General features: G+C 45.6%; 1 protein-coding gene across 3 annotated transcripts in view; it reads left to right on the forward strand.

Annotated features, from left to right (window-relative positions):
* The window catches only part of DGCR2 (DiGeorge syndrome critical region gene 2), a 235,362-nt gene extending 210,100 nt beyond the window's left edge, over positions 1 to 25,262 (forward strand). For all 3 annotated transcript variants that reach the window (XM_063964807.1, XM_063964808.1, XM_063912969.1), the window contains 4 exons: positions 6,983 to 7,186; positions 17,320 to 17,472; positions 20,442 to 20,678; positions 21,822 to 25,262. In XM_063964807.1, coding sequence (XP_063820877.1) covers positions 6,983 to 7,186; positions 17,320 to 17,472; positions 20,442 to 20,678; positions 21,822 to 22,069 — 842 coding nt within the window. In that variant the 3' untranslated portion in view covers positions 22,070 to 25,262. The remainder of the gene's footprint in view (positions 1 to 6,982; positions 7,187 to 17,319; positions 17,473 to 20,441; positions 20,679 to 21,821) is intronic.
* Positions 25,263 to 27,221: the final 1,959 nt, after the last annotated feature.

Consider the following 27,221-nt stretch of genomic DNA (forward strand, 5'->3'; position numbering starts at 1 on the left):
AGGGGGTATCCAGCAGCTCACTTTTCTGCGCACTAAGGGGGTAATTCCAAGTTGATCGCAGCAGGAAATTTTTTAGCAGTTGGGCAAAACCATGTGCACTGCAGGGGAGGCAGATATAACGTGCAGAGAGAGTTAGATTTGGGTGGGTTATTTTGTTTCTGTGCAGGGTAAATACTGGCTGCTTTATTTTTACACTGCAATTTAGATTGCAGATTGAACTCACCACACCCAAATCTATCTCTCTCTGCACATGTTCTATCTGCCTCCCCTGCAGTGAACATGGTTTTGCCCAACTGCTAACAAAGATCCTGCTGCGATCAACTCAGAATTACCCCCTAAGAACATCCCTTAATTTATTTTTCATCCACTAGGGGTCACTGGAGTACTCTTGGGATATGGACGGCATCCGTAGGAAACAGGGCACTGAATATTTCAATTTAGAACACTCCACCCCTCCATATCCCAGAGTACCTCAGTGTTTTTTCTGTGCTCGAAGTAGCAACAGGTCTGTGGCTTGGTCCACAATTCTTTTGAATATTTTTTTTTTCTTTTTTTTTTTTTATACACATCCCTTTCCCCCTTCCAAAAGGCAGGGTCAGGTGCAAGCTGCTACTAGCAGCTGTGGCGTGTCGGTCCTCAATAAATGAGCACCCTCACAGCCAGACAAACTTCCTGCACACAGGCTGGCCGGCGCTTGCAGAGAAGCCCCGTCGGAGCCTCACCACAGCAGCAGGAGTCAAGGTATGTTGCTTGGGGCGGTCAGCTCACGCTGCTGCCCCGCTGTGTGGGGTTTGTTAACACTGATGAGGGATCCCTCTAAGTCCGCCCGCCCGCCGCCGCTGCTCCGGCCCCCACCGCTGCTCCGGCCGCTGCTCAGAGCGCTTCAGGATGCGCTCCCCGCTGTACTGTTCCAGCGCGTCCCGCTACCCGGCTCCCGCTGGCGGCCCTGCCCGTTGCCCGCCCCGCACTGCATCCGCAACGGAGCATACAGTGGTGGGGGCATTACAGACTGCATACAATCAGCGGCACGAGGGGGGATAAACTACAGCAACAGCAGTATGCTAGGCTGCAGGGATGAGTACACAGGGTTTTCATACAGGGTTATATGTCAGTTTATCAGCTTGTAACCTGTACTGTGACTATGATTTTAAGCATGGGGGCCATTTTAATCATGCTTCCTGTGTCTTCCTGCTGTGATTCCAGAACGTTCCAGTACTACATCTCTACTCCACCGGAGGCGCAGGGGTGTTAGTGGGAATTTGGGATCACATTTCATAGTACTGGCCACGTGTACTGCACTTGGCCAGATATATATATATATATATATATATATATGACACCTTCGTACTATTTTACTGAGTCGTGCAAGTGTCTGTTTGTGTATTGTATTGTCTGTCTCCATAATGAGTAAGGCACCAGCAAAAATTAAAAAGCATCACTGTAAAGTCTGTAGCAGTGTGTTACCGGATGGATCTACCACATGTCCAGTATGTTTTGTGGATTCGGTTCCGAATACAATTTCTGCTCCGGTTTTAAAGCCAATTTCCTCCTCGGACTCTCCATGGGAAATGCTAGCCAATGTACTGGCTGGGTTGCAATCAGAATTGACCGCCGCTCGACAAGAGCGGGAAGCGGCAAGATCTGAGTCTAGGGTGAGACCGCCAGAACTACCGGAGGCGTCTCCGCCTTGCGAAAGGTCAAAATCCATTTTGGGTAGACTGGATAAATTTCATATGTCTTATGATTTACCAGTTTCTGCTATGTTGCATTCTGACGATTCCATGCCAGACCTCACGGCACAAGATGAGGGTGAGGAGGGCGAAGTGGAGTCAGATAGTGAGGATTTTAACAGCTCAGGCATTGATAATCTCATCAGAGCGGTGCGTCAGTCTCTGAAGTTTACAGAAACTGAGGAGCCTCTGACAAATGATCAGGTCGTATTTACTAAACGACAGAGAACTCCAATGTGTTTTCCTGTTTCGGAGTCTCTTAATAAGATGTTAGTAGAAACACGACACAGACTCCAGATAAACGGTTTTCTATACCTCGCAGATTTAAGTCTAGTTACCCGTTTCCAGACTCTGTGACATGTACATGGGAGAATCCACCAATAGTTGATTCGTCAGTGTCGAAGCTTACAAAGAAATTAACCATACCAGTGCCAACTGCTACTACGCTTAAAGACCCTTCAGATCGCAAAATAGAAACTATGCTAAAGTCCATGTATGTAGCAGCAGGAGTGCTGCTGAGACCTGGCTTGGTTGGCATCTGGGTCACTAAGGCGCTCATAGTATGGATAACAGAACTCAAGTCTGCCCTCAATGACGAACACCTTATACTTCTTGCTGATCAAATGTGTGAGGCTGTGGAGTATCTCTGTACAGCTTCTACTGACGTCTGTCAGCTCACTTCTCGCCTTTCATCGTCGCTAGTTACGGCACGACGAGCACTCTGGCTGCGTTCTTGGCAAGCGGAGGCAGAGGTCAAAAGAGGTATAGAGGCGTTACCTTACGGTGGCAAGAAGTTGTTTGGTCCTGAATTGGACACATGGATTTCTGAGGCCACAGGAGGAAAGTCGGTTTTCTTACCATTGCCTCCACCGGTACCAAGACGGAGGTACTCTGGACCTACGTTCAAATCCTTTAGACCTCAGTCCTTTCGCGGACGTGGCAGAGGAACAGCCACGCCTGGTAGACGGGGTCGTGGACGTGGTTTCCAACAAACCAACACAAGTCGTCAGGACGCTAAGGTCACCGACAAGCCAGTGGCATGACGGGCTACCTACCCATCTCGGTTCTCCGATTGTGGGAGCACGCCTTCAGACGTTCCATTTGGCGTGGTTCCAGACATCCGCGGATGGGTGGATCCGCAATTTAGTGTTAAGAGGTTACAAAATAGAGTTCGACTGTCTTCCGCCACTGCGGTTTTTCAAGACAGGACTGCCTCTGTCGGACGACAAGAGGGCGGTTCTGCAAATTGCCATTCAGTCCCTACTGGATTCAGCAGTTTTGATTCCGGTCCCTGTACACCAACAGGGTCAGGGTTATTATTCCAGTCTGTTTGTGGTACCGAAGCCGGATGGCTCAGTCAGGCCAATATTGAACTTAAAGGGTCTCAATCGGTACGTAACTTACAACAGATTCAAGATGGAATCTCTGCGTTCAGTGATTGCGAGTTTAGAGCCAAAGGAATTCATGATTGCGCTAGATCTCAAGGATGCGTACTTACACATTCCGATTTGGCAGCCTCATCAGAGATTCTTGCGGTTTGCAATACGCCAGTACGATTACTAGTTTCAGGCTCTACCGTTTGGCCTTTCGTCAGCGCCTCGGGTATTCACCAAAGTGATGTCTGTGATGATAGCTTATCTCAGATCCCTGGGAGTGACAATAGTTCCGTATTTAGACGATCTGCTCATCAAAGCCCCGTCTCAACAGATGCTTCTCCAACATGCGTTACTAACGTACAATGTACTAGTTCACCACGGTAGGATTGTCAACTTCAAAAAATCACATCTCATTCCGTCTCAACGCCTTCAATTCCTAGGTATGATTCTCGATACGGTAAATCAAAGAATTTACCTACCACAACAGAAAGTACAGATTATTCGCCATCTAGTACAATTAGTGCTCAAGCCACGCACAGTCTCGGTACATTTGTGCATTCGCCTCTTAGGAACAATGGTGGCGGCTTTCGAGTCGCTTCAGTTCGTAAGATTTCACTCACGTCCTTTTCAACTGGATGTGCTCGCACAGGGATCGGGCTCGCATCTGCAGATTCACCACAGGGTGAGGTTGTCGTCAAGGGCAAGGGTGTCTTTACTCTGGTGGCTCAAGGAACACAATTTAACCGCAGGGAAACTATTCGGCGGCTGGAATTGGATAATTCTAACGACGGACGCGAGTCTGAGGTTGGGGAGCTGTAGTTCAAAATTGTCAACTCCAGGGTCTCTGGGCGGATCACGAAAGATTGCTGTCTATAAATGTCCTGGAACTCCGCGCAATTTACAATGCACTACGACAAGCAGTACACATGCTTCGCTCTCAGACTGTCCAAGTGCAGTCAGACAACGCAACGGCAGTCGCATACATCAACAAACAAGGAGGAACGAGAAGCTGCATGGCAATGCGGGAAGTAGCTCGAATCCTCAATTGGGCAGAATACCACCAGGTGATATTGTCCGCAGTGTTCATTCCGGGAGTGGACAACTGGGAGGCGGATTATCTCAGCCGTCGGGATTTTCATCCAGGAGAATGGGCATTAAATCCAGAGGTGTTTCACATGTTGGTTCAGCGGTGGGGTTACCCTCAGGTGGACCTGATGGCGTCTCGCCACAATCACCAAACACTCCAGTATGTGTCCAGAACGAGAGATCCAAAGGCAGTGGCGGTGGATGCTCTCACAATCGCGTGGCCATACAGCCTAGTGTATCTGTTTCCACCGTTTCCGCTGCTCCCTCTGGTGCTAAAACGGATCAAAAGAGAGTCTGTCACAGTCATATTAGTGGCTCCTCATTGGCCTCGAAGAGCTTGGTTCTCGGATATCCACGGACTACTCGCAGACTATCTTTGGCCGCTCCCTCTACGTCCGGACTTGTTACAACCAGGTCCGTTCCTTTACCCCGGTTTAGCGCGGCTGCGTTTGACGGGGTGGCTGTTGAGACCGCCCTCTTGAGAAGAGAGGGCATTCCGGAATCTGTTATACCAACCATGTTACGTGCTAGGAAGCCAGTTACGGCAGCTCATTATTACAGAATTTGGCGTGCCTATATAGGTTGGTGTGAAGCTCGGAAATTTCCGACGTCAGCTTTCAAGGTATCACGTCTTTTGTTATTTCTACCTACGGGGTTAGATGGAGGACTGCGTTTATCTACACTAAAAGTGCAGGTATCTGCGTTGTCAATTTACTTTCAAAGACGATTGGCTCTATTGCCGTCGGTACACACTTTTCTGCAAGGTGTCCTCAGAGTACAGCCTCCATTCATTCCACCTACAGCGCCATGGGACTTGAATCTGGTTTTAGATTTCTTACAGTCTTCATATTTTGAACCCTTACAGCAAGTTGATATAAAGTTTCTCACTTGGAAAACAATTTTTCTTCTAGCCTTAGCGTCAGCAAGGCGTGTTTCAGATTTGGGTGCCTTGTCATGCAAGCCACCGTATTTGGTGTTTCATGATGACAGAGCGGAACTTCGGACGAATCCCGCTTTCTTACCATAGGTAGTATCATCTTTTCACATCAATCAACCAATAGTAGTTCCTGTGTTAACAGCACATTCTGGAACTCTGGATGTGGTACGCGCTTTACGCGTTTATGTATCCCGAACGTCTACAGTTCGTAAGACGGATACGTTGTTTGTTCTCTATGATGCTGCCAAGATGGGTTGGCTAGCGTCTAAGCAGACCTTATCCAGATGGATAAAACTGACCATACGTCAGGCTTACCTTAATGCTAGGTTACAGCCGCCTACATCAGTAACAGCTCATTCCACACGTTCTGCGGGAACTTCATGGGCAGCTGGTCGTGGAGCTTCTACGACGCAGCTTTGCCGTGCGGCTACATGGTCTTCAGTGCACACGTTTGTGCGCTTTTACAAGTTTGATACGTTTGCGGCATCAGCATCTAGCTTTGGCCGCCTAGTGTTACAGGTGCCAAACAGCTCTCCCGCCCACGGGGGAAGCTTTGGTACGTCCCAAGAGTACTCCAGTGATCCCTAGTGGATGAAAAAGAAAATAGGTTTTTGGTACTTACCAGGTAAATCCTTTTCTTTGAATCCATAGGGGGCACTGGACGCCCACCCAGAGCAGTTTTACCTGGTTTGTGGTAAGTTCAGGGGATCTTATGGTAACACACTCTCACCGACTGGTTCAAATTATCAAGTACTGGTTATGGTGTCAACTGTTTAGTTGTCAGTAACGTTATGTGTCAACTTCGTTGTTGTCCGTTATATGTAATACTCCATTGTCAACCTCTCTATAGCTCCTGTTCGGCTCAGTAAAAAACACTGAGGTACTCTGGGATATGGAGGGGTAGAGTGTTCTAAATTTAAATATTCAGTGCCCTGTTTCCTACGGAAGCCGTCCATATCCCAAGAGTACTCCAGTGCCCCCTATGGATTCAAAGAAAAGGATTTACCTGGTAAGTACCAAAATCCTATTTTTAACCAATTAGTACATGACTTGACTGCATTGAGTAAATGGCAGGAGTCCCAGAAAAAAGATCACACAAATATTAACGTGGTCTCAAAAAAAAAAAAGAAATTAGCGCTAGAGAGCTGAATTGATAAGAATAATATAACACAATTTTATTAATACTCTGTATAATCCTACTGTTGCAACATTCATAAAAACCTTTGTATTAATACGGGCATAGCACTGCATTCATTAAAAAAAGTTCCATATAGAGATATAGAATTGTATAAAGTGCTGGGACTCAAAAAGCGTGGTTAATCCAATTGTTATAGCCACAGTCCAGGAACAAATGAAGAGAATGGAATATTTACCAATTGCAATTGGAATAAGACCTTATGATGGCTTGGTTCAAGAATCCACTTGTTCCATTATATTAGCTCAGGTCCAGGTTTGCAGAGGACCAGGTCTCCAATAAGTGTTCCTATATCCGACTTCCAGGCTTGATTTTGAAATGAAATGGATGAGAGTCCAGTTACTCCACCATTTCTTTTTGTGGTCTATATTTGTGGGGACAAACTATCCCAATATTTATTAGCAGCACTAGGTTAGCAGCTCACTATCAGCGCCATAAAAAAATTACTTAGTAATTTATTTCTTGTCAAACCCCCCCCCCCCCCCCCAAGAAGATGGCAGTTTAAGCAGGAAATGCTGGATGATATTGCTTCAGTCACCATAACTTTATAGATGAACAGCTTGTCCCCCTTCTCTTGAACCTTGCTGTTGTCTGAAAGTGTCAGTCATATATACATACAGTGGAATCTTAAACAACTGTATTGCGCTTTCTTTTGTAGGTCAGACATGTGTTGACATCAAAGACAATATTGTGGATGAGGGCTACTATTTCACCCCAAAAGGGGATGATCCCTGCCTGAGCTGCACATGTCACAATGGGGAACCTGAAATGTGTGTGGCTGCTTTATGCGAGAAGCCACAGGGATGCCAACAGTATCGCAAGGATCCCAAAGAATGCTGCAAGTTCACTTGTCTGGACCCAGGTAAGTAGAGTTACTTTTAAGTAGAGTGGTCTGGAGTTGCTATGCATGGCAAGCGCTCCCTTTCATGGTGAAGACAGTTCTTTATCCTGTATTGTTTGTAGCCATTTAATAATAATTGTGATGTTAAAAGCACATTATTAATAATAAAATGAACATTGAGTCATGAAATGGATTCAGAAAAATGTCCTTGATCCTAATAAAAAAAAACTCCTTGCCTATATGAATGACTTCCAATTTTACTTTGGCTGAGTAATCCACATTGCAGCCATCACAGTAATAAATGCAAATGTATAGAGCCAAAAGGTTCCATATATAATATTTCTCCTTCATCCACTAGGGGACACTGGAGCGCAGTTACAATGGGTATATAGTAGGCAGTAACTGGGAGCTGGCACTTTAAAACTCTAACACTGTGGCTATCTCCTCCCCTACTATGTCCCTTCTCCAAGCCAGTCTTTGTTTTGTGCCCAGAGGGAGCTGGTCACACTTCAGTCTTCTCTGAAGAATCTTTTTTTTCTCTCTTTCTTGCACTCAGACTGGCAGCTCTGCCACTGCCAGTCTGCACCGCGGGAGGCTGCCGGAGGGGTCCCATCGCAGCTACGTGCGGCTCGGGATGGGCCCTGGCCGAAGGAGACACTAGCTCTCCGGAGCTGGCCGGACACCGCTCCGTCGGCAGAAGATTCCGGCAGCACGGCAGCGGTAAGTATAGTGGCCGGACACCGCTGCGTGCGGCGCGTGTCGGGGCCACTCCATCAAGCTACAGCAGCAGCGGTGAGTAAAAAAACTTTTGATCTCTAAGGCTGAGGCAGGAGAAGTGATCCCTGTAGCCTAGTGGGCTAAGGCTGCATATCACTAAGCAGAATACACAGCTGCCGAAGACCTCGGTTCAGAACACACTCTGACCCAGCTCTGGTCTCCGGCGGCTCACATCACACTCAGTTTCCTTACAGTGCTCACATTCTTCTCCTCGCGCTGGCCGCTCCCCCCACTGCCCGCTCTGGTCTCCGGCGGCTCATATCAGCTCCCTGCGCTCAGTTTCCTTGCGGCGGCTCACATTCTTCTCCTCCCGCTGCCCGCTTTGGTCTCCGGCGGCTCAGATCAGCCCCCCGCGCACAGTTTGTCTTTACAGCGGCTCATACCCGCTCTGGTCTCCGATCCCCCGCTTTCCCCGCAGACAGATCCCTGCTCAGCGCGGCTCACAGAGCCGACGCGGGGATACTCAGAGGCACTCTGCAGTTTTAAATCTGGCGCCATTGCAGGGGGGGCGGAGCTTGATCCCGCTCTGCACCGCCAGGCTCAGCGCGCGCTGGCAGCCATGTTACAACGCTGCAGCACGGAGAAGGGGACAATCGGAGGACACAGTGAGCTTTTTCAGTGGGGACAGGGGGCAAATTAGAGTGGCATAGTTTGTGTATTGTGTACTAACTCTGCACAGTAACGTGCAGGATACATAGAGCTGCTGTGGCTGGGCTTCTCACCGCTCCCTCCCCCTCCCTCCCTCCCCTTCTGCCTATTGCTAAGCTAATCCTTGTTAGCACAATGGTAAATATCCCTGTCTGTCATGAGACTGGGGTTTGATTCCCAAATGGGGAGGTTTACTTTAGTGTGTGTATGGGGGAGGGTGACAGGTGCTGCCATGAGCTCCAAGGCAGCACAGAAAATGTTACAATGTCAACAGTGTTCTGTAAAATTCACCCAGGGACAGTCTGATTATTCCCTTTTATGTGATGGGCTGTTTCCCTGGCGAAATCAGGGGAAGGGCTCTCTAGGGCTGTAATCCCATCCCAAGCCCCGTCCTTTATTCCTCCCCCACAGGCTTCTAAAAAGAGATTGCTAGCCTCTGGGTTGCAGGAATCTGACAATGATATGCCTCAATTAGATGAGGCGGTGGTAGATATACAGGATACTGATGACGATCAGGTGTATGAGGACTCTGAACCAGTAGCTCAGGGTATAGAAGCTCTTATTACTGCTATTCGCTCAGTATTACAGGTGGAGGAGACGGAGCAGGACGCCTTACGCCCTTCAAGGTTTGGCACCAACCAATGCTTGCCGGTGACCTTTCCAGTTTCGGAGGAGCTGGATGCGCTCATAACGGCAGCCTGGAAACATCCAGACGCAAAGTTTCAGGTATCAAGAAAAATGTTGTCTTCCTATCCTTTTCCCGCAGATAGCAGGGCGCGTTATGAGACCTCTCCGATTGTGGATCCTTCGGTGTCTCATCTGTCCAAGAAGACGGTTCTACCGGTTCCTGGAGCGACTTCGCTTAAGGAGGTGTCGGATAGGAAGTTGGAATCCACCTTGAAGACTATTTACTCGGCGGCGGGGGTATTACATCGCCCGGCACAGGTAGGTTGTTGGGTCAACAAGGCGATGGAAGCTTGGGCGGAGCAATTGTCCTCTGGAATTCGGGACGATTTGCCGGCAGATCAGCTGATACAGTTGGCAGAACACATCCGTGAATCAGCCCTTTATCTTTGCAAGGCTTCCAAGGACATCTGTATTCTCGGAGCTAGGATTTCCGCTTTAGCAATTTCGGCCTGCAGAGCTCTCTGGCTGCGACAGTGGCAGGCGGATACGGAGTCCAAAAGGCAGCAGAGGCGTTGCCCTTTACGGGAGAGGTCCTGTTCGGTAAGGATCTGGATGCCTGGATTTCTCAAGCCACTGGAGGTAAGTCGACTTACCTTCCTTCTGCTGCTCCAGCCCCTCGCAGGCCATATAGGGGTCTCTCCTTTCGATCCTTTAGTGCTCCTTCCAGGTCCAGGCCAGGGGAGGTGTTTCCGGCTCCTGTGGCCATAGGAGTAGAGGCAGAGGTTCCACAGCCTCAACCCAGTCAGAGGTTAAGTCCTCCACCGCTACTACCGCATGATGGGCTTCCCTCCCACCTGGGAGACCACAGGGTGGGAGCTCGTCTATGGGACTTCAAGGCAACAGAGGAGTTGCCTTGCAGGCAGCGGTCCAGAAGCTTCTATCCGCAAAGGTGCTGATCCCTGTTCCCTCTCATCAACGGAAACAGGGCTATTACTCAAGCCTGTTTCTCGTACTGAAGCCGGACGGTTCGGTCAGGCCAATCCTGAACTTGAAATCAATATTTGAGGGTTGGAGCAGAACGAGTTTCTGGCGTCCTTGGACATCAAGGATGCACACTTGCATGTCCCCCTTTAGCCTCCTCATCAGGCTTTTCTCCGGTTCGCTATACAGGACGCTCATTTCCAGTTCCAGGCCCTTCCGTTCGGTCTCTTTTCTGCTCCCAGAGTGTTTACAAAGGTCACGGTCATGATGGCCCTACTTCGGAAGCAGGGTGTGACGATTGTTCCCTAGCTGGACGATATGCTAATGAAGGCACGCTCGGCAGACCTGTTACTTCAGAATATCCGAATAACGCAGGAGCTTCTGATTCGGCAGGGGTGGATTCTGAACTTCCCGAAGTCTCACTTATGCCCCTCATAACGGTTGCTGTTTTTGGGGATGATTCTCAACACGGTCCGTCAGAAGGTTTTCCTTCCTCAGGACAAGATCCTGTCTCTGCAGATGCTGTTAAGGTCGGTACTTCAACACCGTCGGGTGTCAGTGTATCTGTGCATTCGCCTTCTGGGAAAGATGGTAGCGGCGTTCGAAGCTCTTTCGTACGGTCGCTTCCACTCTCGACCGTTCCAGCTGTGTCTTCTACATCAGGGGTCAGGATCTCATCCGTTCCTTCATCAGCTGGTGACGCTATCTCCAAAGGTACGGTCGTCGCTTCTCTGGTGGCTCCATACGGCGCATCTGTTGGAAGGACAGCGGTTCGGCGTTTGGGATTGGACTCTCCTCACCACGGACGCAAGTCTGCGAGGCTGGGGGGCAGTGACCCTCGAACATCAGTTTCAGGGGCGCTGGTCGATTCACTCCCCATAAACATTCTCGAACTACGGGCGGTATACAACGCCCTACTTCAGGCACATCACCAGCTGCGTGGTCGAGCGGTCAGAATTCAGTCCGACAACGCAGCAACGATGGCGTACATCAACCGTCAGGGCGGCACTCGCAGCCGTGCGGTGATGAGGGAGGTCACCAACATCCTTCTCTGAGCAGAGGAGTAGGCTCTGTCCTTCTCGGCGATATTCATTCCAGGAGTGGACAATTGGGAAGCAGATTACCTCAGCCAACAGGACATGCACCCGGGAGAGTGGTCACTCCATCCCCAGGTGTTTTGTCAGCTGGTCCACCGGTGGGGAAAACCACAGATTGACCTCATGGTGTCCCGCCTGAACCATCAGCTGCCTCTGTATTACTCTCGAACGAGGGACCCAGCGGCGGGTGTGGATGCCCTCACGGCTCCTTGGAATTTCCAGTTTGTTTACCTCTTTCCTCCTTTCCCGTTGTTGCCTAGGGTTCTGCAACGCATCAAGAGAGAAAACGTTCTGGTCCTCCTGGTGGCTTCAGATTGGCCACGCAGGGCTTGGTACTCCACCCTACACCTGTTGTCCGTAGCCGAGCCTTGGCCCCTGCCACTACGGGACAATCTACTACAACAGGGTCCTTTTCTTTATCCAGACTTACGCAGTGGCGTGGCTGTTGAGAAGGCCATCTTGAAAAGGAAGGGGATTCCTTGTACGATTATACCTGCTATGCTTTAGGCTAGAAAGTCACATTGTCTCACTACTACCGCATTTGGAGGGCTTAGGTAGCCTAGTGTGAACGTCGACCGTTTTCTCCTTTCAGTTTTTCGCTTGGCAAGCCTTCTCAGTTTTTTGCAGGTGGGTTTCTCGGCAAGCTTAAGACTGGGTTCACTAAAGGTGCTGGTCTCTGCTCTTTCGGTTTTCTTCCAGAAAAAGTTAGCCTTGCTGCCGGAAGTTCAGACTTTCAGGGGGTTTCTACGGATTCAGCCTCCCTTTCGCCCTCCGACAGCACCATGGGACCTCAATCTGGTCCTCTCTTTTCTGCAGTCTTCGTTGTTTGAGCCTCTGGAATCAGTGGAGGTGAAAAATCTCACCTTGTAGACCTCCTTACCTGGTGTTTCATGCGGATAGGGTCGAGCTCCGTACTCACATGTTTTTTCTACCTAAGGTGGTGTCCGATTTTTACATCAATCAGCCTCTTGTGGTTCCGGCCCTCTCGGTGGAATCTCCGGATTCGAGATCGTTGGACGTTGTCAGGGCGCTCAAGATCTATGTGGATAGGTCTTCGGCCATTCGGAAGTCGGACTCTTTATATGTTCTATACGATGCTACCCGCCGTGGTTGACCGGTTTTCTAAGCAGACTTTGTCCCGATGGATTCGGCTGACCATCAGACAGGCTTATTTGGCAGCTTCTCGGGAACCTCCATCTTCAATTTCAGCGCACGCTATGCGCCCTATGGAGCCCTCGTGGGCGACTGCCCGCGGGGTCTCCATGACTACTTTATGTCGGGCAGCTACTTGGTCGGGCCGACATACGTTTGACACTTTTGCGACCTCTGCATCGCAGTTTAGCCGAGCGGTTTTACAGGACTCTCAGCGCTCTCCCTCCCGTCTTGGGAGCTCTGGGACATCCCCATTGTAACTACGCTCCAGTGTCCCCTAGTGGATGAAGGAGAAATCAGGATTTTGGTACTTACCGATCAATCCCTTTCTCCGATTCCACAGGGGACACTGGACGCCCACCCAGCGCTGTTTCCTCCTTTTTCGCTTAATGGTTTGCAGATCACTATGTGACTGCTTGTTTGGTTCAGGTTAACCTTTTGTTTGGTTAGGTTTCCAGCTGTGTTTCGTGTTATCCTGGTTTACATGGCGGCGTTAACCTCCTCTACTTTAACGTTGGTTTATTCCAGCTCTCCTCGGGCACAGTTTTACGTAGACTGGCTTGGAGGGGGGACATAGTAGGGGAGGAGCTAGCCACAGTGTTAGAGTTTTAGGGGTATATGCAATTGCGGTCGAATTCCCGAAATTGTCGAAAAAGGGGACATTTTCGCAAAAAAAAAATAATTCGACAATGCAATTCAGTACTTTTCGTCAAAAAAACGGACTTTAAAAATTTGACTTTTTGAAATTCGACATTTGTCAAATTCGACATTTCTGCAATGGTACAAATGCGGCAATTCGACAAAAGTATATTCAATTGAAGATTGTAAATTCGACAACAGTGCTTTTAGACAGTAAATTCGTCATTTTCAATCCGCCACACTTTGCTGGCGGAATCTAATAAATTTTTTTAAAAACAAGTTGTTTTTTTTTGTGTGTTTTTTGTATTGGTAATAGCATATATATTTATATTAGAAGGGATTAGGTACTTGGTTTGTCTATTTTGGAGGCACAAGTATTATTTACATATTTAAAAAAAAATATATATATATATATATTTTTTTTTTTTTAATTGAATGGTAAAAATCAGAAAAAAAAATGTGTGGGGTCCCCCCTCCTAAGCATAACCAGCCTCGGGCTCTTTGAGCCGGTCCTGGTTCTAAAAATCCGGGGGAAAAACTGACAGGGGATCCCCCGTATTTTTAAAACCAGCACCGGGCTCTGCGCCTGGTGCTGGTGCAAAAAATACGGGGGACAAAAAGCGTAGGGGTCCCCCGTATTTTTTACACCAGCATCGGGCTCCACTAGCTGGACAGATAATGCCACAGCCGGGGGTCACTTTTATACAGCGCCCTGCGGCCGTGGCATTAAATATACAACTAGTAACCCCTGGCCGGGGTACCCTGGGGGAGTGGGGACCCCTTCAATCAAGGGGTTCCCCCCCCCCCAGCCACCCAAGGGCCAGGGGGGTGAAGCCCGAGGCTGTCCCCCCCCCCCTGCGGATGGGGGGCTGATAGCCTTGAGTAAAATTAAAGAATATTGTTTTTTCCTGAAGAACTACAAGTCCCAGCAAGCCTCCCCCGCAAGCTGGTACTTGGAGAACCACAAGTACCAGCATGCGGGTGGAAAAACGGGCCCGCTAAAAACAGGAGACACACACCGTGAAAGTAAAACTTTATTTCATACATGCCGACACACACATACTTACCTATGTTGACCCGCCGACTGCCACGTCTCCTGATCCGACGATCCGGGGGACCTGTGAATAAAATTATACTCACCTGATCCAGTGTCCTGTGATTTGTAATCCACGTACTTGGCAAAACAAAAAAACTAATACCCGGACCACACGGACTGAAAGGGGTCCCATGTTTACACATGGGACCCCTTTCCCCGAATGCAGATACCCCCCCGTGACTGCTGTCACAGAAAGGTCCCTTCGTGGCACTCTCCTGATTGGCTGTATGCGCGTCTGAGCTGGCAGACAGCGCATCGCACAGCTCCCTCCATTAGTTTCAATGGTGGGAACTTTGCGGTCAGCGGTGGGGTTACCCGCGGTCAGCCACTGACCGCGGGTGACCTCACCGCTGACCGCAAAGTTCCCACCATTGAATATAATGGTAAGGCTTTGCGATGCGCTGTCTGACAGCTCAGACGCGCATAGCCAATCAGCAGAGTGCCACGACGTTGCGCTCGCTGATTGGCTGAAGGGACCCTCTGTGACAGGAGTCACGTGGGGTCCCGGCATTCGTGGAAAGGGGTCCCATGTGTAAACATGGGACCCCTTTCAGTCCGTTTGGTCCGGGTTGCCGTTTTGTTGTTTTGCCAAGTACGAGGATTATTTAAAAAGATCCGGACACTGGATCAGGTGAGTATAATTTTATTCACAGGTACCCCAGATTCTTCAGTGACGAGGGGGGCATGGCAGTCGGGTCAACATAGGTAAGTATGTATGTGTCGGCATGTATGAAATAAACTTTTACTTTCACGGTGTGTCTCTCCTGTTTGTATTTGGGTATTTTTTCCCCAGTAGAACTACAGGTACCAGCGGCCCGTTTTTCCACCCGCATGCTGGTACTTGTGGTTCTCCAAGTACCAGCTTGCGGGGGAGGCTTGCTGGGACTTGTAGTTCTTCTGGAAAAAACAATATTCTATCATTTTACTCAAGGCTATCAGCCCCCCATCCGCAGCCCTTGGATGGGGGGGGGACAGCCTCGGGCTTCACCCCTGGCCCTTGGGTGGCTGGGGGGGGGGGCCCTTGATTGAAGGGGTCCCCACTCCCCCAGGGTACCCCGGCCAGGTGTGACTAGTTGGATATTTAATGCCACGGCCGCAGGGCGCTGTATAAAAGTGACCCCCGGCTGTGGCATTATCTGTCCAGCTAGTGGAGCCCGATGCTGGTGTAAAAAATACGGGGGACCCCTACGCTTTTTGTCCCCCGTATTTTTTGCACCAGGCGCAGAGCCCGGTGCTGGTTTTAAAAATTCGGGGGATCCCCTGTCAGTTTATCCCCTGGATTTTTAGAACCAGGACCGGCTCGAAGAGCCCGAGGCTGGTTATGCTTAGGAGGGGGGACCCCACGCAATTTTTTTTCGGGGTTTTTCCCGGTTTTCCCGTTTTTTTTAAATTTTTACAAGTCTGATCAAAATCCGTCAAATCGTCCGTTTTTCGACAGCGGGGCTGTCGAATCCGTTTTTTATTGAATATGTTGAATTCCGGCACCCACCTGCTGGAATTCGACGGTCGAATTGTGTCGAATTAAAAAACGGGCGAAAAATTGCCGCGATTCGCCGGCAATTGCATATACTCCTTAAAGTGCCAGCTCCCAGTTACTGCCTACTATATCCCCATTGTAACTGCGCTCCAGTTTGCCCTGTGAAATCGGAGAAAGGGATTTATTGGTAAGTACCAAAATCCTGATATTGGGTACCCACATGATTCTTTGATCATCTGTAGAAATAAATGTAGGGGTATATTAGCAATGCTTTCATTTTTAAAATTGTGCTAGAAACATAACAGTTGGAATGTGAGTGATTACTATGTATGTGATTTTTATCCTTGCACCAGTTCCCTAAGGAGATTAGACTAAGTTGCTATTTTCCTCGCCAGACTTTTTCGGGAATTAGAAAATTGAATCTAATTTTTTGTGTCATAAGAAGGTAATTTTCTTCTGTTGGACATTTAAATTATGGAATGGAGTCTAGGCAGGATACTGCGGGAGATTGAAGCTAATGTTCATTATATGCTATTTATAGGGAAGAGTACCACCAGTCTTTATTTGTAGTATTTTACACGTGTCCTTCATTATTAGTTTCTGCAGGTTAATGTGTCTTGCTACCGGGCCTACCATAACACAAAAGGCAGCATTTGATCAGATACTATTTCGTCTGTGAGAATCATAGCTATTAGTGTGTAAAGTGAACAAAATACAGTGCAGAATTAGTTTATGCCAACTGCGTCCAGTTGTCCAAAATGTTTCTGTGGTTTTGGACTTCAAGAATGTCTACTTAATACATTGTGTGTGTGTGTATATATAGCATATTACAGTAAGTTTATTCAGTTGGACACTCAAATAATAGAATAACAGAGGCAGAAAAAGAAAAATCTTCCCCACCCTAGCCCTTACTGTCCTAAAAAAACTAAAAGAAAAATCCTGCTTTATCCTTGGAAGCATCTCTGTATCTGCCAGACGTGATTTCAAAAGAACCCAGTTAAAGACAATGCAAAGGAATTCAGCACTGCACGCAAAGTGGCCTCTTGTTGGATATTGGTTGTGACATCTGTATTTTAGGAACATTTAAATCCTACCAATTAATTTAGGAAAACATTAGTCTTTTATTCAGAAAAAGTAAGGTGTAAATATGCTGAATTTGCTAATGCAATGTTTTATATACTGTAAAGGTTGCATTATTGTTCCCAGGGAATAGGAGAACCGCTTGAGCATGCTATTTGTGCAAGCCTACCATTGCTCTAGCCTGTGTAGATAAATTACACAGCAGAAAAAGCTGACAGGCTGCTGGCTGCAGGGTACTTAGAGTGGTTCATTAGTGGAGAAAACGTTTGTCTTTCTCTGTTTCAATATATAGAGACAAGCAGTTTGTGTTTAAATAGTTTCAGCATTTAATGTTTCCATCCATTACTGTAGTCTGGAGGGGAGGGGGGGGGTATAGGGGAGTAGGGTCTGTGTAGATATCACTCTTATTATTGTGCATCATTTCTCTCTAATATGTGGGTAACTTTTTGCAGATGGAGGAGTCGGCGCATGTTCTTTAAAAAGCAGATTGTGACCAGAAGCTTTGCTGTGATACTGCATTACTTAGGAAAGTTGTCGCATAGGCTGTAGACCAACTACTTTTTTCTTTTGTGTCTTAAAGATGGAAGCAGCCTCTTTGATTCAATGGCCAGTGGTATGCGTCTGATTGTGAGCTGCATCTCCTCGTTCCTCATCCTCTCCCTCCTGCTATTTATGGTCCACCGGCTGCGTCAGCGACGGAGGGAACGTATCGAGTCTTTAATTGGGGCCAACTGTAAGCGGTTTTCCTTCAACTACTGGCAGTATTTGAATGAAATAGCTGTCTACTCTGCACCAGTAGATGTGCAGGTTGTATGTGAAACAGATGCAGTCATGTGGAGGCACAGCTGAGCTGCTTGTAGAGTCTTTTTCTATTCTCTGTGCTGTACTAACTAACCACCCGTGCTCATTGGCCACCACTTTTTTTTTGTTTCTCTTAAATGAAACCATATCAAAATCTTGTTCATAGAAACTACAACTCAAGTAGGCTTATTGATGTTCATAGATTCAACCATACATTCAATAAAATGGTATCTAGAATTTGAGAAATCTATCACTAAGACAACTAATACACAAAGGTTTATATGAACATTACCCTGTTCTGACAAGTGAATAGATTTTAGTAAATAACCACAAGTGTCAACATGCAGCAACCCAACCCAAAGTAAAGCATACTGTACTGTATGTGCATTTTGGGAAAATCTTTGTATGTGACCTCCTACAGTTTTTTTTCTACTTAAATGAGGTTACTGGTAGAACGCTTGAACATGTGCAAACAAATATTACTGTTATCAGTCTATTTTTTTTTTTATGGAATTCTCTATTTTCAAGTACCACTTGGCGTGCAGAAGGAAGTAATCTCTTACAGCTAAGGTTATTTCTAATAATCCAGTTTATTTTGAAAGTCAAGTTATATAAAATTGGTAATTAACAGACATTCAGCATCCAGGTAGAAAGGTCAAACTGACTCCTCAATGACATAGCTGAAACAGTAGTTGTTAATAAGTGGAAATTACCCCATAGAAGAATTAACTCCTTCTGGGATACCTGTGTAAGTCTTGCAAAGAATTGCTTTTATGCATGTTTCATGTGCGCACTGCCTGTTTGTTCAGAAATAGTCGCGATCAGGTGTACAGTGCTCTCATACATAATAATATTTAATAACCTATAAAGACAATCCAAGATAGGTGATGTGGGATGGTATTAATATCTTGGTAGTTGAAATCCCGAAGGTCAGAATGCCAGCGGATACACACTACGCCGTTATCGGGCCGATTTTGTCGCTTCCGGCCAAATTGTAACAACCTATCGGACATTGTGTATGCCTGATTTGCTCGTTCCCATGGTCGTTGGCAATGTCTTCTGGTCGGCCTTGCTGCAGAGTCAACCTGAAGACATTGCTAACTATGCCATGCTGCATTTGGAAGTATGGCATTGCTTGCGACGTTTTTTGGTTGCCCCTACAGCAGGGACAACCATAACACCTCATTAGTGACCATGGGAGCCTGCAAATCCACACTGAACAAATTGGCCGTATACAATCACTCTATACCTGGCGTAACCCTAACTGTCCCCTCCCGCAGCCTAACCCTCCCCCCTAGTGCCTAACTCTAACCTCAACCCCAGTACTTACCGTTGGGATTTCAACCACTGGGAACCTGACGGCATCCTGTTGACGTAAATGGATAACTTTTTTTTTATTTTTTGCATCCCATTAGTTTGAAGTAGATAATAGGGCCAGCCATATAAAATATTGTATATTTATGCAGATGACAGCAATTAGGTAAACAAGATATGGTAGATAAAATATAAGGTAAAAAAAAGCTAGATTGAGATGCATATTTGAAGTAATAAGTTTATGTGGTCTGTGAAATCTAGATATTTTATATTGATGGATCTTGCAAGATATTTATCTATATAGATCTATTAAAAGTTAATATATGTATACAGTTGAATATAAAATACAAGTTCTTGAAGGATTTGATAAAAAAGAATAGATTAGTAAACCATCTAAACAAATACATAGAAAGCACTATAAGTAAATAAATATGCATAAATAGTACAAATTATTTGAATTAATAAAAAAAAATATGAGAATAAACTTAATGTATACGTAAACATATAGAAGGCAACAGACAGAACTTATGTGTAGCAGTAAAAATGTTTGTGTCGTTTGTACCTCATACTGGGACAGAATAAGGCGGCAATGGCTAGTAGTAGTATTCTGTTAAAATTAGTGGATAGTGCAGTTTGCAATCACTAAGAGGATATACAGCAGGGACCTATCTGAGGATTATCATTGTAAAATAATCCATAAGTATAACTTGCATTGAAACTGACAAACCCTCCATACAGTATATTGGCAGCAGTGATTCCAAATAAGGGATCAGTACGTAATCCCGCTGGACGGGATCTCGGCGGTTGAAATACCGACGCCGGAATCCCGACCACACAATCCCGACAGGGGTGGCGAGCGGAACGCAGCCCCTTGCGGGCTCGCTTCGCTCGCCACGCTGCGGGCATGGTGCCTCGCTACGCACGGCACACTATTATATTCTCCCTGTATGGGTGTCGTGGACACCCATGGAGGAAGAATATGTCGGGATTGTGGCGGTCGGGATTCCGGCGTCTGTATTTCGACCGCCGGGATCCGGTCCAGCGGGATGTTGACCGCATCCCCCAAATAAACTGCTGCAAAGTATCAAGTTGCAGTGAAAGCCCGCTCTGACTATTTTGCAATATTGTATACAGGAGTGCCGCACGATGTGTATCTACATCATAATGTTTACTGTTCATAAGTGGGGTTACTGGACAAAACTATCAATAAGGTTTAGTGACTAATAAGAACATCTTATAGTGATAATGGACACTTGATATGTAAAACTTATAATTTCCATGATGTGACCAAGTTTAACTGGGAGCCAATGCAATGTATTTATTGTAACGCTGCAGTAACAATTACAGTGCTCTTGCTGGGGGACCAGTGTAAAATAATGCATGCTGTATGTGATATTAACTCTCTATAGCTGGTGTTTCCAGATACACCTGCCACCCAGACGATTATATTTTGCTGGGTTTTTTTAGGTCACTTATATAATTTTATGATTTTTTTGTTTTTGTTTTTTTTCACTTGAAGCCTTTATTATTTATGTATGATAATTTGGAGGTCTTGGTCTTTTGAGTTAAATTTTTTTTTCTTCACAGTACATCATTTTAACTTGGGCCGCAGAATGCCAGGCTTTGATTATGGACCTGATGGCTTTGGTACTGGTCTGACTCCCCTTCATTTATCGGATGACGGAGAGGGTGGAGCCTTCCACTTCCATGAGCCACCTCCCCCTTATACTGCATACAAATACTCTGATATCCAGCATCCGGACGATCCACCGCCTCCATATGAAGCTTCGATATGTCCTGATATCATTCTATGCTCAACAACTGGTGAGGAGATTTCTAAACCTTCTAATGTAACATGCCTATATGGTTTCTTTAATTCACGTTGGCTTACATTCTATAGCAAACAATCATGTATACAGGATATTGTAGAGAGTGCTCTTTTGTTTATAAATGGTGATGTTTATATCATATGTATTGTAGGCTTTGATTCAGTGCTTGGTGGGCAATTGATGTAAGCATAAAGTTGTCAGAGGTTCACAGTTTAGTATTAGCAGCTTATATGCTTTAGTTGCAAGGTTTCTATAAACTATGACCCCCTTTTAAGATATATGATTTCGCATATCAGCATGGCATCAGATCACATTTTTCATTCTGTCATTGTCCCTCCTCTTCTTTTGTGCACTGGAAGCTTTCTTTTTAATAGCCTAAGGAGAGTAGGGGTCAAATGAATTAATTGAAAGGAAAGCTGCCTCTTGATTGTTATGTTACTCCAGACAATAAATCCATGTTGTGCACAAAGGCCACGTTCTATACTGTCAGGCAGAGGAAAGTTAAGATGCCAGCAGTTGTAAACATTAAACATCAGGCCATCCAGTTAACAGCTGGCTGTCATTTCACTTAGGATGATATTTATCAAAGCTTGGAGACAAGTGGAGAGCGATAAAGTACCAGCCAATCAGCTCCTATCATTGTTTATACACAGTCTATAATGACAGAAGCTGATTGGTACTTTATCTCTAATCCACTTTGTCCCGCAAGCTTTGATAAATATTCCACACTGGGGGCTGTGTATCACAGCTTGAAGAGAGATAATGTGGAAAAAGATAAAGTACAAACCAGTCCGATCCTAACTGCTGTTTTAAATGCTGTGTTTGAACAATGCCAGTTAGGAGCGAATTGGTTGGTACGTTATCTCTCTCTAATTCTTAGTACATATGCCTCTTAGTTTGTTAAATAGTTTATCTAGTTCCATCATCCAGCAGCTCCATAGATATTGCCAGAAAATGAGTTACAGGGGACAGTTTCATCAGAAAATGGAAGGAAATCCACTGATGATTTGGTCTTTAGTTGCTAGATTCATGAATGATTTGGTCTGTAGTTGCTAGATTCATGAATCTACTGTATTTGTCTAATCTTTCAAATATCTGATGTTCCGTCTCCTCTTTTCTCTTGTGACTCCAAACTTAGATCAAGTGACTCGGCAATCTGCTGTGCTGGGGCAACGTTCCACTGCAAGCAGTAGCAACTCCTCCTCACCTCAAACCACAGAAGAACCACTGCCACCAGCAGCCCCACCTCAAGATGACACAGAAGACTCTGAAGATAGAAGTACTTCACTACTTGTGGCCCCTAATATTCTACAAAGCGAAGCCTTCTGTAGTGGTGGCCAGTCGGGGCCCTCACCCAGTAACTGTTCTCTTAACACTGTTGTTTAAAGAGAGGGAGAAAAACGCAAGAACCTGGAGAATGGCATAAAATATGTGCCCAAGAAAAAGAGTGTTAACTGGATAAACTGTGGAATGTTTGAATATACTCTGAACTTCAGAAGACACCCAGATCATTCTTACCTTTCAATTAATAAAAAAAAAAAGAATAAATAAAAAAAAATTATCTAATTAACCCTTTTGCTACCTAAGGTGTATGCCATTTCACAAAGCTGCTGAGGGCGAGTCGGGTGTTAAATAGGCAAATTACACCATGTCCTGAAATTTGAATGGTTTATCATGTAAATATTACATTTAAAGTGCTGCACTTTGTCCATTCCCCCTAGAGTGTGTATGTGTGGGCGTGTGAGGAGGACAGTCTCTCCTGTAGAGTTTTTATACATATTTTGGGATTGTATTTTGTTTTTTTCTGAGTTAAATTACTTGCAATAATCAAGCAAGAACTGCAATCATGGGACCCTCCGAGATACTGTAAATTCGGCTTCAGCACATGGTAAGAGGCAGAGGCATGCGCCATGAAGGACGATATACTGATTTGGAGTACTTTCTGAGCTGACATGAAGCTGCCACTGGGTCTCTGGCAGTAATGGATTTAAAATGCTTAGCGCCATCCTCCCAGGCACACCACTATATCTGTGAGATCTGTTGTATGTGTGACGAGTATTCATCTGTTTGTAGACTTGCAAGGTGTAGATATTCTTTACTGTTGGGACCCAGGTAGTGTTGTTATGAATTTCATTTTCCCTAAAGATAACAAAAGACTTCCTACTTATACATATTTGTCTCCAGGTATGAACTTATAGCATATGTCACCTCCATTTACTCCCTATTTTGCCTTAGTTCAGGTTATAACTAGTAGTCGTTATACATTATGTATTATTACCATATCACAGCATGCTGACATGAGATGTTAAGGCTAACTTTCTGTATTCATATTGGAGGTAAGTGGGGATTAAGCTTTGAGAGCACTGCTGGTGGAGTGCAAGAAGGAATGGTTCATAGACTTGACATTGTAACTTCGCCAACCCTGGAATTAAAACTGCAGTATATTTTTCTCAAATATTTAGTTTCTTTTAAAAGTTCATTCTTCTGTTATCCAACCAGCTGCATTGTAAAAAGAGGATTGCTAAAAAGTATCTTTCCATATAACTGTAGACTGTCAAAATGGTGGTAGGTGTGTAGAAATGTGCATGATTTCTGGGACAGTGTACATTGTTACCTTTTATGTATGTTTATCATGTTTTGTAGCTCTTGCATTTGCCAGGACCTAAGTGCATGAGAATTGAGGATTGCACTTTTAAACCGGGGAATTGCTCTCTTAATTAATGATATATATATATATTTTTTTTTTTTCCCCAAACATTTTTTTTTCTTTTACATACTAGTATACATTGGAAAGGATATAAAAGCTGCTCCAGTATTAATGATGTTTGTGTACAGAACACTTTGCTGTTTGTTTTTTTGTCCCCTTGCCAGTGCTGTTTATCATAACAAGCACATGTATATTCATTCTAAGGTGTGCGCTACATGCATATAGGGCAGGAGATATGTGTATTGCTGTTGGCAGCCCTGCAGAGTGCAATACAATGCAGACTTTGTTTTCTATGTTTGCAGTTCTACATCATGCTTCTCTCTTCAACCGCAGTCCCATGTTAGTCTTAATATGTGATGAGACTCTTGGGTATCTGCAGGGTACCGTCACCACTACTGGATGGTACTTTGGGATAATGCAGATATAGCCCACAGTGCCAGATGAGGTTTTTTACTTTAAATTGGTAAATGGTGAAAAAATTATCAGTTAAGGGCCACAATTTAATAATAAAGTTTCCATAGATACATTGCTGTCTTTAATTTAAAATAAGAGAGCAAATTGTAAATAAATCCAGAATTTGGTTAACTGAGTAAGAACCACACCAAAATTGTGGTTAAAAATCTACTGCACTTAGGTCCTAATTCATATTTATACATAAACCCAATGGATTCCGTGCACATCCGATGGTGTGGGGCCTGCACAGACGCAAGACCCGTACTGCGCATGTGCAGAACAGTCCTCGCGATATCGCTCGCAGCCCCGTCGGCTGCAGCATGATTGACCTGCTGCTTCATTTGGGGGGCAGCACTATTCTTCAAAGGAGGTCATGTCGTCCCCGTTTTGTAGGCGTGTTGGGTCCAGTGTCTGCATTGTCTGACACAGACTTACTGGGCCCAGGTGACCAGATCCAACAGCCAGTTTGAGTAAGCTTCAGCTGAAGCTGGCTGACCAGTGCCTAAAAACATGGCGGTCCTCTGGCGCAGCACTCGGCTCTCGCATATGCACGCAGGAGGCATCTATCTCCTACAGACTCCTCCTCCTGCTGCACTTGTATTTTAATTACACGAAAGTGCACATCTGCTTCCTTGCGGCTGTGCAACTCCTTACAATCATGCCTTACTATTAGGTCCTAAATCTGGTATCCAGAACATCCATACTTATGGGTAACATTTCATCTACAGTGGAATATTTTTTTTTACAAGTACTCCCAGAACAATAGTCCTCCTTCCATATCCAGTATAGTAAGATCGATTTTGAGTATTTAGTGTATCCTAGAATTCAAGGTTACAGACACAGGTTATGATACAACTGTGCAGGAGATAAGTGCTTTGGTCTTGTTCCTTATGTACTGCTGACTTTTCTGGTTGAAATAAAGTTACTAAATTAGAATTATATATATATATATTTGTAATTTTAATTTCTTTTTGCAATTAAGATAACTTTTTAGGATGGCATAATTTCCCAAAAACGTTATTCCAGATGTCAATACATCATTGCTGATCCCGCACTGACATGCTTTGAGCATATCCTCTTGTATGTTGCAACAGAAATGACATCATTTATCACTATGATATAATGGGCATATGTTTACAAGCCACTATTGCAGGGGGGGGGGGGGGGGATTGGTTCCTGCTCTGCTCAGCGTCAGCTGTTGTGACTGATCTTACCTGTGGCAGTGTGTAAATAATTTTGATATACAATGTAGATATGACATTTGATGCTGTATCTTTCAGCCCCTGTGACTTTTTTATTTCATTTTTTTTGGTTTAGTTTCATTTGACACTAAATCTACTGATTTTTTTTTTTTCTTCATGTTACTGTGACAAACATTTCATTCAGATGCCAAAATAAAACTGTATTCTGGAATTTTCATTTTGTTTGTGTCTCCGTGATAAACCAAAATCTGCCATATTCCGGGCTTAATAGGATATATAAGAGATGCCATCCTCAGTTAAGCAAGAAGGGAAATCCTTCAAAACCTGGACTGTTGTGGTGTTTTGAGGACCACATTTGGAAGCCACTGTACAAGGTATTATAAGATGCAAGACTCCTGATATCGGACTATACTGTGAGGATTGATCATGTTAAAACTATTACTCTTATACTCCTTTTCCACTGACTAAAAAACCAGGGTTATTACACGTGAACATGGGACTTTTGTCAGTGGAAGCTGCTCAACTCTGGTCCAGTGACCTGGGAATCCAACCATGCTAGCGAGCAGGGTTTTTCTGGGAAGGAGCAGATAAGGCCCAGTGTAAATGGGTAACACTGGTCGATATGACCCTGAACACCTTACAGCATGGGAAGAGCCGGCTCTTGGAGATGATCTCATCTCCATGTGCCGGCGCTGCACCTGTGTGCAGTGACATCGCCAACCCGGTAAGAAGACAGTCTCAGCTGTGTTGGATCTGTCTACAAAAGCCCATTTTGATCTGAAAGGGGTATTATTCAAAAGAGTAAGTAGTATTTTTAAAGCATAGTCATCAAGGGACTATGATGTATAAAGCCTTCTAAAGAGTGGAGGTTACCCATTAGCTAATACCTGTAATTTTATCAAATTTTTAGATGTGTTATCTAGAAGCTGCTTGCTATAGGCAATGTCACCACTTTTTCATTTCTCCACTCTTTAGGAGACCCCCCCCATTGTCTCCAAGGAAAGCCTGAAGCATGCACTGATTAAGTTGTAATAGGGCTTAATTTATTTGTATGTTCTCTGGCTGGGTCCACAGTTTATCCACAGGATAACATTGGGATATGCCGGAGCGACAGCGGAAATGGCACCAAACGGTCACGAGCTTTCTGGCCTCCCAGGATGCATCGGGCTTCACCATATAATCCCGCCCACTGACTCAGTCAAATCGTTTTTTTGTTTGGTGCGGCAGGAGCCGGACCATGGTCACTGGGCTGCTATTAATAAAGCAGCCTGAAGCTTTTATTTTATTTTTATAGTCTTCCTATGTTTTTTTTTTTTTTGAGTGACTTTTCTTAACAGCGTCTTAAACGCATATTAGAAAGAGTCGCTCCAACAACTCTCCACCGGGTCGCAACAACGCTTACCTTCGCGGTATAGTGCTGCCTCGACGGGCGTCTGTGTCTGATGATTCTAGCAGGTCCAGCAGACGTAACCAGGCTGTGGCTGGAGCATGGGGAGAAGGTAAGTCTATGGATTTCCTCTTACTAGGGGTTCCAGACACAGCTACACTGTATTGGTGGAGACTACAAACAGTGTGTTGATGCGCCAACCACTCTTAGGTGCGACAGCGCTATGCTTTAGGGATCATAGGCGCCAGGACTAGGTTGAGGCCGCGATCCTTAGAGTTTAAGTCAACAGGGGGAATTAGACGCTCTTCTGGCCGCGCCTCCCCCAAGTTCATGACCCGTTTCCGCGCGTCTCCCGTCCATGAACTGAATGACCTCACTTCCGTCTCAGACGCTACCACGAGGGTACTCGGTCGCAGCTTAGACGCTGCGGTTGTGTAGACTAGAAATTGCCGGACCGAGTCGCAGGCCTTAGCGTCAGCATACACGTGGCATTCACTGAGCGTCCGTGTCCGTTAGTGAGCGTCTGTCTTTTCATCAGTTATCAGAACGGCAGTGTACACCAGTAGCGTCTGAATCCACTTAGCGTCTTGCGAGCGTATTGATGGATATGGAAGTGTGGTGAGTCTCCCTGTATCCCGCTCTATAGAGGAAGGGTTATACAGTACTAAAATTCTCTCTACTTGTTAGTATGAATTGTTAATTTCTCGTACGTCCTAGAGGATGCTGGGGACTCCGTAAGGACCATGGGGTATAGACGGGATCCGCAGGAGACATGGGCACCCTATAATA

Source organism: Pseudophryne corroboree, chromosome 1 (genome assembly GCF_028390025.1).
Source record: "Pseudophryne corroboree isolate aPseCor3 chromosome 1, aPseCor3.hap2, whole genome shotgun sequence".
NCBI lineage: Eukaryota > Metazoa > Chordata > Amphibia > Anura > Myobatrachidae > Pseudophryne > Pseudophryne corroboree.